The sequence below is a fragment of the Sesamum indicum genome, linkage group LG3, assembly GCF_000512975.1.
Source record: "Sesamum indicum cultivar Zhongzhi No. 13 linkage group LG3, S_indicum_v1.0, whole genome shotgun sequence".
NCBI classification, from domain to species: domain Eukaryota; kingdom Viridiplantae; phylum Streptophyta; class Magnoliopsida; order Lamiales; family Pedaliaceae; genus Sesamum; species Sesamum indicum.
This window is the reverse complement of record NC_026147.1, coordinates 19,249,661-19,261,915: the sequence shown is the minus strand read 5'-3', so window position 1 is coordinate 19,261,915 and position 12,255 is coordinate 19,249,661. Positions and strand designations below refer to the sequence as shown.

The window sequence follows — 12,255 nt, the reverse complement described above, 5'->3', positions numbered from 1 at the left end:
CGTGTCAGTGTCATATCCTGATGTTTTTTTATATTTTTCGTATCGTATCGTGTCCATGTCTATGCACTGTAGAATTTCAGAAATACGAGTGTTTAGTAAATACATAAAAATAAAAAAAGATATTAATTTGCTTAAAAATATAGAATCATTAAAAAAAAAGTCTAGTTCTATGCATTGATGATTAAAAGTATGAGTTTTAAATAAATAATTATTATACTCATTTTGACTTCCACGGTGACTTTTGGCCTCTCAAAATGAGTAGTTATAATATTGAAAATGATACTCCAAAAATGAAAATGACTTAACCAAAAACAAATTAATTGCTTTTAATCGCAAGAAACTCCCATCTGTCTCCACCCCAACCATACTAGTATTATTATTTAGGTATTTATATTTCTGAAATATTATATATATATATATATATATATGTTCATGTATAAATTATTTTTCGTCGTAACAATTAATCCAATAATACCAATTTGTCAGAAATATGATTCTGTGTTCGTCGTTTTAGATTATACACTCAATGTTATTTGAATGTATACGAGAAAAATATGAGAGCTCGTACGGAGAATTTGTACGAGAGAAGTTGATCCCGATTGCTGGAAGTATTTGCGAACCCAATTTAGGGATGGACGCTTATTATCCGCATGTAATTATGAAGGAAGTGGATGTGATACAAACAGTACAATACGAATTTTTTGAGGCTATTTTATGTGCCTCTACAACTATAAGAATTACCTCTATATATATTCAAGATGATTTTCATAGTTGTAGAGGTACATAAAATAGCCTTAAAATATCCATATTGCACTAATGGTTGTTGCTGCTGCCGTTGTAATGATTCTAATTTATTTGAAAAAATACGTAAAAAAAAAAAAAAAAACCCGTTAAATAACATAACTTTATAAATAGAATTCGCTATTCCAAATTCTATTACATCTTTATTTCATTTAACTAATACAAATATAGACTTAATGTACGTACAAAATCTTTCTTTAAATAAACACTCATACATCTCCCTTATAATCGTAGGGACACTAAAATTACAAACTTACCCCTAATAATTTCGATGATCAGACTCCACACTCCAATAAGTCCTGATCTTGCTCATCATATTGATCTTAGGATAAGATTGGCTGCTACGCAGTTGAGAGAAAAATAAGTGAAGTGCTTCCTTTTTCATCATAAATATGCTGCCATCAACTCCACAATGCATCATCACCTCTGCTGAAGAGTTTTTCAGCACACCATCTACAAAAATTAATGAACTTTAAGTTATAACATTTGAATAAGAACTAGGAAAAATCACAACCAGCTCTCATGAAATGTTGTAACTGTAATTTCTCCCTTGTAATTTGGAAATTATCAATATTCTCCGATATTTGATAAAATTATGTAATACTTGAATGAAAGTTTAAAAATTCACTTTGCTTTTGTTGCCTTTTTTTTGGCCGGGGGGGGGGGGGGGAAAGGGCGGGGGGGGGGGAGGTAAGAAAAACTTCGAAAAATAGTAAAATTTCGTGATCGCTCTTCTAGCCCAAAAAAAAAATTAAGTAAAATTATTTCACAATTTACAAGGGTATTATGATCAGTTCACTACAAAAAACTGATGAAAACCTAACAAAAACTCATGGAATGGGCTAACAGACATAAAAATTTGAAGGTATTGGAAATTTCTTGAACAACGAGGGTATATTATAATTATGACAAAATTCAAGAGAATTCGTTGTAATTTTTCTATGAACTAACATAAAGAGAATCCTGACACTGTGTGCTTTACAGGGCGAAGTTGGCTAAAGAAAGGGAAAAGAATTTATTAATCTTGAACTTGTGTTTGGATTGACATATTTGAAGTGATGAATCAAAAAATAAAAATAACAAATTCATTGAGTTTGTTCGGATAATTTAGCTTAAGTCACGGAGCCTTATTTTGAGCTGTTTTTCGAGTCATTCTAACAGATACCAGTTTCACCTTGCATGAAATCATTCGAAATCCTTTCCTCGTATCCTTTCTCAAATCTAAATGCAGCCCCAAATCCATCTACATGTAGCGTAATGAAGAAAAAGATGTCTAAACACAGAGAATTATCAGCAGATCGTAAAATTTTTGTAGAAGCAAAACGGCATCGCTAAATCTAAAAAACATGGAAATAATTGAGGAATTATGAACTATCTTCAATCAAAACCAAGAAAGGCGACAAGAATCATAAGGCGTTATCGTTGCTCTATAGAAGGTATACAAACTCTAGTCCTAAATATGATGCAATGAATAAACTCAAAATCTACCGGTGTGTAGCTATAGCTTTCTAGTGAAATGCGAGGGCTAAAGTGAGGGGTGGAGAGAGTCATAGACAATATGCCATCTACGCGAATTCTTCTCTAATTATAGAATCGCATATATGTAAACTGTCAAGTTCCAATTGCTTAGGTAAAGAATTCACCAACATAACTATTTTTTCTTACAGGTATAAGCTTCATGTTATCATCCAAACCTGGATTTCCTCAAACAAAGGATCAAAGATGCAGTAAAGAGATGATATCCGTCTGGGGGACTAAGTATCAAGATTTTATGTATGTATATGACCAGATGGTTTGAGCATCACAAGCTCACCTATATCACACGACATGGAACCAAATTAGGATTAAACTGAAAAGGGACTGATCTTAAATTCAAGTCAAGCATGAGTGTATGTTTGTGGTCGTACTTACAAAATAAGTGCATAAAACTATTACTTTACAGAAATATAACCCTGTTTTACAGTTGAACAGTACTATTACTCGGATATCAAATATTTTGGAATTTTTCGTTTGTTGAAAGAAGATTTAGTACTGAAACATTTAAAAGCAATAAGAAGAAGTCTTCAGATTTTAACTTTTTAACCTGTAGTAAATGTTCATTTATGTTGTGTTTGATCGGATGGACTGGGAATTGAGGATCCATTCTACTTCTTTGAATAATTCATGCTACAAATGATTTGAAATCCTTGAGCTTCTATTTTGCATGGATTTCAAATCCATTTAATATAAAGTCATTTGAAATCCTCAAGCCAAATCCTTCCATTCAAATGTAGCCACAGGTGATTTAAAAGGCTCAATTGAGATCTAACAGGGGAAGTGCCAATGGATTGATACCCAAAAAATAAAAATAAGAAGATACTTACTTTGAGTTGCGATTACTTGACCTGAAACAAGTGGTTTTCACGGCAGTACGTCCAATCTGAATCACCTGAAGCAACTAAGCCACCCCCATCGGTGCATATGGATTCGGCACATATGTTAGGCCTATGCGATGACAGTCTTTTCTTGCCTCTAGCGGAGATGCAGGGTTCATACTCGCTAAGCACAGGAAATATATCAATGTCTAGTCCTGGATCATTTTCTTGATCTTCACCTGATTTAGCCTCTGGATAGCTTTTCCCACCACAGTTACTACTCTGGTAACTTTCTTTACCTTCACCAGATTCGATCGGCTGGTGCAACGTTACCTGTTCACCGAGGCATCCATCAGCATCTACATCTTCGTCTGACAAGCAACACCAATCAAATTCATCAGTTTCCTGAATTCTGCTCACCAACCCATCTCGCCATGATATCCTCATTTGAGAGACTGTCATATTGTCCACTGTAGAATTGAACATCCAAGAAGAAGCACTATCCACGTCTTCTGGAAGCTGACTGAGCTCAATGGAACTAGGTGGTGCAGCCATATCTGCAAAATGTAAACCTAAACAAGGTGCTTCCCATGTCGACATCTCACTTCTGGGGGATAGTTCCATTCTGTTTAGAGCGTCAGTCATTGAATCAAGTTCAGAAAGGACAAGGTTTCTGTGAAACACCTCTGACCTTGACCCTCCAACACGCGCACCTGAACTCGAGTCCGAATTTGGTGTCTGAATGACATTGCCACTACTTAAAGAATCAATACATAATGCAGAATTTTCTCCAATTACATTGTCACTAGAACTTTTCCCCTCCCTTGAGCTGATGCCATGGCAGCTATAACTAGAACTTGGAGAAATAGCCAACAAAAGCTCGTCAACTTTATCATTTGAAGGTTGCAAAACCCCCTGGAATTCAGAATCTTTTATAGGTGACAGTATAAAATTCCTATTTCTCCTTTTATTCGCCATATTATCAGTACTACCACTATCATCACAGCTGCTGTCAGCACACAATAAATCAGATGCATTTTCACATAACATTGAAGATGAAGCTAGTAAATTAAGTCTACCCGAAGCATCATCATACATTGTCCGACATTGGTGTAAGCTATTTCTTGAATCACTTCCCTCGTTCTCACGATCCTCATCGCAAGGAGATAACAGCCACCGAACTGAAGCCTCAGCAAGCAAAGGAATAGGAGACTCCTGCAAATCATTCACCACTTCTTCTTTGCTCTTTTCAACAGAAAGATTGATTTTTTGACAACCTCCTTTAAGACTCCCCCTACGCCTGCACTTCCTCTTATCGGTGACCCCAGAGACGAGGTGGCCGGCACCATAACAAACAGGCGTCGCTGCCGACTTGAAAACCAGCACTTTTGAACGGGACTGACATTGAATTTCGGGAGATAATGAGGCCTCAACAGGAGGAGTTTTCACAGCAGTAGCACAGTTACCACCACCTCTATCATAAACTGAATCCTCAATCACAGTTTCATGGTCAGCAAAACTGATAGAATCAGAATCTAAACCTAAAACTTTCCCCACTGGAGTACAATCCTCAGCAGAATTCAAGTTACTACAATTAGCTACACCAAGCAGCTCAAAGGGTAGCTTACCTGGACCTTTTTCTTGTGATTTCTTCATCTTTGCCTGAAATTCTCCAGACCCTTTACTCAATTTGTTCTCGGGATTGCCGTGAACAGATGAAAGCTTCGATCTTTGGCCATTTTCATGAACTGGTCTCGCGTTACTTCTCCAGAAACGCCTCTGGCTACCGGTCTGAGGCTGGTTCCTGTTGGATTTCTGCCAAGATTGTCTTCTTGGTACCTCATTTTCTTTAGATCTGGGCAGCAGCTTTGATGTATCTGCCGCTGATTTCTTGGCCGCATAGCTTTTTATTTTAGAGAAAGTTCTTGGCTTTTTGCCAAGATGGGCTCCTGAAGCAGAAGATGAGGATGAAGAACAGGAATTTGAAGAGAGCAAAGATCTTAAACAACCTTTTGGAGCTTCAACGGAAACAGAAGGATTTGAGCTGTTGGATTTGTGAATAGGAAGGCCATTGAGATCTTGCAATGGACTTCTCTTCTCATCTCTCTGCTTCTTTCTTTTGGCTCCTTTCTCCATTAACGAGTCTTGTGAAAGCAAATTGAAATGAACAAATGATGGAGTTTACCGTTGGTTTCAAAAGAGTGAGAAGGGAGGGAGGCCGGTGCTATTCTTTGTCCTTTTTGTCCCTAGTGTTGGGGAGTTATTTAATTTTTTATTATAAAAAAAAATTATATTAATATAATTTTTTAAAATACATTAATAATAATATAACGAGTCGTCATTTAAAATCGCGACTCCATTAAAAAATTACTTTTTTAAAAAAAAATATACCCAACTCGTGCGCAAATTTTTTTGTAAAGAAAAGCCCAAGTCGTCCACGACTTGGGCTTTTTTTTTTCATTTAATTATACAGTTGTATTAATTAATATATTAAAATTACAGTTGTATTAATTAATATATTAAAATTACAGTTGTATTAATTAATATATTAAAATTATATTTTATTTAATTATATATAATTAATTAAAATTATATTAATTTAAAAAATTATAATTAAGTGTACAAATATAATAATTTATATTTTTTTGTACAATTATAAAAAATACAATAAAATATATAATTATTTTTGACAACCTGATACCGGTACATCTGATTGTGTAGAAGAAGAGGAGGAGGAGGTCGGATTGGATGGGGGTGGCAGGGGAAGAGGATGGGTGTGGGGCCACGGGTTGGGGCAGGGGGCGAAGCAGGGGGTCGGTAGGCAGTGTGCGGTGGTGGGGTGATGGTGGATTATAATTATTATTTTGAAATAATATTTTTTTATAAGTTATAATTATATATATTATAAATTAAAACAATTAATGTTAATAGGCCTAGTTTGACCAGTTGACTAAAAAATGTATTTTACTCATTATATGTAAAAAAATAAGTTCAAGTTGATTAGAAGGTAATATAATTATTTATTCATAATATAGGGGTGATTTTTTATATTAAGAATTTCATAAGGGGGATTTCGATATTTTTACATATCACAGGGGTCAAAATGAATTTAATCAATTTCTATCTATACATATATTTGTGTATGTGGAAGACTTTCTGTACAAATATTATCTTTAAATTTTGGTTGCACCATAGTTTTTTTTTTTTTAAGTAATAGTCAGCCGATCGACTACTATCAATTAAAATAAATTGATTATAATAGTTTTTATCGAATAATAATATTTAATAAATTATTATAACAATTATATCCTAATTAATATTTAATAAATTATTATAACAATTATATCCTAATCAATAATATCTAATAAATTAAATTTAACCAAACTATTATAATAGTGAAAATCAGCTATGTAATATAGGAATTTAAAGCTTTGTTTGGGTTTGTTTGAACTCACTCACCTCTCCTAGATACTATATACACTTGTTTAGAATTGAAAAGTAACATCGTTTGGATTCATGTTTTTGAATTTTTCGAAACAAAATAAAATACTTAATATTTGTTTTTGTGTTTTTAAACTTTATTTTTGTGTTTTTTTATTTTTCAATTTTTTATATAATATATATACACATTTATATATATAATATATAAAACAGACATAATTTGACAATAAACAGTGATTTTTGTCTCCCAAAAGTATAACATTAAACATAAAATATTTATATATAAATATACATATAAAAGATATATGATTTGACAATGCACAGTAATTTTTGTTTCCCAAATCCAACATCAAACTTATACCATTTATTTTAAAATATTTTTAAATTACCTTAAAACACAAATCCAAATATATCATCTATTTTCAACACACACTTATTTATCTCTATTTTTCTCTCTCTATCTTCAAAACACTTAAAACACAAATCCAAACACAAGGTAAGTTTTTGATGTCTTATCACAATAGGCCATGTTTATATTGTCCGACGGGAATAGTATGTGATAGATAAAATTTGAAATAGATGATAATAGAATGAATTTAATTTTTGATAAATTAGTTCAGTGCTTTTGATGGATCAAACTTGGGATAAAATTGTATTTTTTTACAAAATTATCATCAAATAAGGTAAAAAAAATCTCACAAATATTGATGTCAAGTTTAGTCAAACGCATAACAGACAGTATTAATAAAAGCCGTAGGTATTTTCTGAAATTTAGTAAGTATTGGGGGACGATTCGTATTATGTGATGATGATGACCGATCTATAATACTTGATTCAATGAAGGTTGAGGTTGACTTACTAATATGTTGGTAGGCCTACGGTAACTAAATTGAACGATGTTTGAAAGACCTTTGAAGACGGGAATATTTTGTGGTGATTAGGTTCTCGTGTTTAGGTAATCACAACGAATTTATTTCAAACTAACCTAAAGAAATAGGTAGAACTGAGTGCGGAAAGTATGGAAAAAAATCTCGTAATGTATTTAACCAGAAAATTGATTATGCTCCTGCGGAAGTATCTACTGGTTATGGAATCTTAGGTGTCAAAGTGTGGATTCCATATACTCAAAAAAAAAATTAAATATATATATATATATATATATATATAAGTATAAGAAGTAAATTGAATAAAATAGACACCATTTTTCAAGTAATCGAATTGTCTGATATTAATAAAAAGAATTAAATAAAAATTTATATTTATTTCAATTAAGTTCTTAATAACTTATTACAAATTAAATAAATCATTTCTAATAAAAAACTTGCAAAATAGGTTTAGAGTAACAATATGAATTTGAACCGAAAATTTCAAATTACTAGTTTTATTGTATTAAGTAAATTAATTTACCAAAATGTAAAAAGAATAGTTAAAATTAAATGCTCAACAAGAACTCAATAGTTTTAAATTTATATAAGGGTAAATTATATTTTGTCATTTGAATTATACTCAGTTTTATATTTTATCGTCGAATTTTCTTTTGTGTTAACTTACCATTTCAACTTTGCGAAATTTGTACTTTGCCATATATGATCTTTTTTTTGTTAATTTTCTGCTGGAAAAAAATCGCCCTAAGCATATTTGAAAAATATTATATCATATAACTCTTAAATATCACATGTGCACTGATGTGATGTTTTTTTGACAAAAAACTTGGTTGATGATCAGTTATAAATAATAAAATATAAAATTTTATAAAATTGAGATAATAAGTTGACATGTCCTAAAATTGCAAAAGCCCCCATGTGATTCTGTACGAAAGGTTCTTTTTAAACTTTATTTTATATAAGAAAATATAATTGATTATTGAATTTTTATGCGGAGATTTTTTAACATTTATATTATGAGGGGGTCTGTATTTTTCCTATATAGAAATATATATATATATATATATGTATATCTATTAATCAAGTGCACAACTTGAGGAACTATTGGATTGAATCAATGGCGGAGCTCAAGAAGATCATCATCGACACCGACCCTGGCGTTGGTACATTCACATATACACATATTAGCTTCTCTTTGTTGTATTGATTTGTGAAAAGGTTCCAACTTTTTTGGGTTTTGAAGTTGATCATTGAGCTGATATTTTTGTGTTGATCAGATGATGCGATGGCGATCTTTTTGGCGCTGCAATCACCGGAAGTTGAAGTGATTGGACTCACTACTATTTATGGCAACGTATACACCACTCTCGCCACCAGAAATGCTTTGCATTTGGTAATTCCAAGCAGCGTTTTTGGTGATTTAGTTTTTCAGATTTTGAAAATTGTCAAGAAAATTCTTGATCTGCTAGGTACTACTGTTACAAGCACAGGGCACATCATTTAACTTTCATTGTTGTTCTAACTTGGTAATTGATTGCTTAATTAAATAATATCCTGAGGGTAATGGATGATGAATGACTTATTCTGTGGTAACTAAAGCGTTATGCTTGGTCCATTCAGTGGAAATAGATGCGGCCCTGTTTATTGAATTATATTTTTATGTGTTAATATGATTTAGTTACTAGTTATCCTTGTCAACGTGAAGAATTGAAAATCCATTAAGACAGATAAGGCTGATTTTAGTTGCTTACTTCTTGCAAATTTGCTGGTTTCTGTTCCTTCTAAGATTGCCAAAATCAACTTTCTCAGCAAACAAAAAGACGAATTAATTTTCTGGATTTGACCTTTATCTATTGAGTAGAAAAGGATGTATAATTGTTGATTTGGGTGTCAGCAAGATTTTCCATATACCATAAGGCTGGTAGTTGTTTGCAAGAAATTAGTCATGAAATGAAGGCCGAGAGACAATTGTTGAGACAGAGAGTACCATTGTATTTATCGTTACTAATGCAAACTATTTATGACCCCCTGGTGTGGGTGAAATTCTGAGTTTCCGCTGATAAACTTTTGCATTGAGCAAAAAGAAAAAAGGAAAAAAAAGAATTTAAAAACGGTGATTGATTTCAGTGAGCACTAACATGAACCTAATCCTATCTTCAAATTTTTTAGTTAGTTGCAAATATTTAGATTACTGATAATTTGATAATTTTGTAACTAAATATTGGTACTTACATTTCATAATCCAGTTGGAGATCGCTGGGAGGACAGATATTCCTGTGGCTGAAGGATCTCATCTGACCATCACTGTATGTGTTATGATAGATATTTGCCAGCATTTGTTTCTGTTTTTCACTTAATATCAGAAGTACCATACTGTGACATGATTTACTTCATCATTCAGTTATAAATTAGTGAGTCACAAACTAATATGCTTCAGAAATGTTTTAAGAATGTTAGGCCATTGATTTCGCAATTCATACATGGCTATCAGTGCATCTAAGGTTTGATGACAAATACAATAAACTCATTAGCTGACATTCTGTGGAGGAATCGGACTGGATTTGGCAACTCCTTGAAACAACTGTGGGGTCTAACTGTTTTACTGTTGAATTCTTAGAAGTAGAATATAAGGACAAGGTAAGTGACAATTTAACTGTTTTGAAATTGAATGTGTAGAAGTATAATATAAGAACAAGGTATTACACAATGTAGTTCTGATGAATTTAATTTCTGAATGATGGAAAATATGCAGATGATACTAGTCACAAGGGGTGGTGGGGTTATGCATCTTCTTGCTGATGCATGAAATTACTATTTGTCCAGTTTTTTCTTATCCAATCACCCTCACGTACAAGAAAATCAAACTGACCATGACCATCTGATAAGGCATTTGTATAATAGCGTGTGGGAGCTTGTACTCATTAAGTGTACTGGTCTTTCTATGGAAACGTAATCAGATTGGTATGTTTGTCTGACTATTGTGATTGATCTGCGGCAAGCAAATCTTGGCAGACCACCTTGTTTTTCTTGTTTGGTTTACTTTGTTAAATTTGCCCTGATATGTTAAAACATGCATTGTGAAGCTCTCATATTAAACAAGTGTTTTATTTGGCATGATTTGCAAAATCACATTTTTTTGTAAAGAAAGGTACAAAACTTCGAATTGCTGATTTTGTCCATGGTACGGATGGATTGGGAAATCAAAACTTTCCTCCACCCAAAGGAAAGGCAATTGAGCAGTCTGCTGTAGATTTTCTTATTCAGCAAACTAGTCTTTATCCAGGGAAGGTCACGGTGGTGGCCTTGGGCCCACTAACAAATATTGCACTGGTTAGTTTCTTGAATTATGTTAATCATTTTCAACATTTTGTTTGGATCATGCTTTTCTTAAATTGATTGATGTATACAGGCTATACAGGCAGATCCTGCATTTATAAAGAATGTTGGGCAAATTGTCCTTCTCGGTGGTGCTTTTTCTGTAAATGGAAATGTGAATCCGGCAGCTGAGGCAAATGTAAGTTGCTAAATGATTTGCATGTTGGTCAAGCACTCTGCCCTATTTTGCTTGATTTTGTTGTTATTATTATTATTATTCTTGTTGTTGTTGTTGTTATTGTTTTTGTTATTATTATTATTGTTATCGTTATTATTGTTGTGATCATCATCATCATCGTCTTTTCTTGTGATTGGTCGACAAGATCTTCGGAGATCCTGATGCAGCAGATATCGTATTCACAAGTGGAGCTGATATTCTGGCTATTGGAATAAACATCACGCATCAAGTCATTTTAACTGGTATTTCTGCATGGAAACATCTTTTTAATAAAGTTGTTATACCTTCTAAACCTTGTAACCATCCTATGTTTCTCTTATACTAGCAGTTGCTATGAGGTAATTTTGTCTCATGGAAACTGATTAAGTATGCTTGTTCCACTGTCATTTCATGTTAGCTTTGTGATTTACTAGTTGACTATCTAAGTATCATGTTTAATAGCTTTGAAGTCCAGATCTCTGTATTTGTCAACCTTGCCATATGACCAACTTCTTAAGTAGAACACTGACTGGAAATATTTGACCGCAATGGACACTAGTGTTTATAAACCTCAATCGAGGTCCAAATTTGGTGAATGCTTTTTTCATTCTTGAAGAATTCTCTATACGTAAAATTGCTTCCTAAAAGTGTTGATAGTAATTAAAATCCTCCTGTATTTTAATCAAGTTTGAAATACTTCTGGGGCCAAACAATGATGAAAATATGCTCCCATTAGATATAGCTAGGTCCAGACAGCAGCTGCTCAAGAGCCAACTTATTTCACGAGTTTTAATTTGTTTAACTTCTGCTTTAACAACAGAAAAGTTAATGGTTGATTGGATGCTGAATCTTTGATATTGGTGATAACTGATTATTAGTATTTCTTGATGTCGATGAGCGATAAGAATCTGGAATTGCCTTGAAGCTGAAACCTGAATTATAATTAAGAACTTTATCATGTGACAGAGTAATTCAGCCTTGAGTTTCCTTGTAAGGCTGGTGCCAAGAAGCCCCATAATATATATGTTGCTGGTTGCACCACTCTTATGAAGTATTTAATTAAGTTCCCCAATTATTTACTAGTTATGAAGAATGTAATACAATGGAAGGGAAGTAATGCTGGAAAGAAAAGAGAAGTAAATGGAGATAGTAGAAAAAGAAAAGAAACTGAGAAGGAAGGAATTGAAGCAAAGTAACGGGGATCCATAAACCAGAGAGCTGCTAATTGCTGAGGCTGGATGCG

The 12,255-nt window shown here is 33.0% G+C and overlaps 2 protein-coding genes across 4 annotated transcripts in view; one reads left to right on the top strand and one right to left on the bottom strand.

Annotated features, from left to right (window-relative positions):
• Positions 926 to 5,326, bottom strand: LOC105158828. Its single transcript, XM_011075711.2, has 2 exons — positions 3,165 to 5,326; positions 926 to 1,254 (listed from the first exon to the last, which is right to left on the bottom strand). The coding sequence occupies exon 1, from the start codon at positions 5,289 to 5,291 to the stop codon at positions 3,177 to 3,179; it is 2,115 nt and encodes a 704-aa protein (XP_011074013.1). The 5' UTR covers positions 5,292 to 5,326; the 3' UTR covers positions 926 to 1,254; positions 3,165 to 3,176.
• The window catches only part of LOC105158827 (probable uridine nucleosidase 2), a 5,789-nt gene continuing 2,041 nt past the window's right edge, over positions 8,508 to 12,255 (top strand). For all 3 annotated transcript variants that reach the window (XM_011075709.2, XM_020692990.1, XM_011075710.2), the window contains exons 1-6: positions 8,508 to 8,643; positions 8,758 to 8,873; positions 9,727 to 9,786; positions 10,625 to 10,810; positions 10,890 to 10,994; positions 11,179 to 11,275. In XM_011075709.2, coding sequence (XP_011074011.1) covers positions 8,598 to 8,643; positions 8,758 to 8,873; positions 9,727 to 9,786; positions 10,625 to 10,810; positions 10,890 to 10,994; positions 11,179 to 11,275 — 610 coding nt within the window. In that variant the 5' untranslated portion in view covers positions 8,508 to 8,597. The remainder of the gene's footprint in view (positions 8,644 to 8,757; positions 8,874 to 9,726; positions 9,787 to 10,624; positions 10,811 to 10,889; positions 10,995 to 11,178; positions 11,276 to 12,255) is intronic.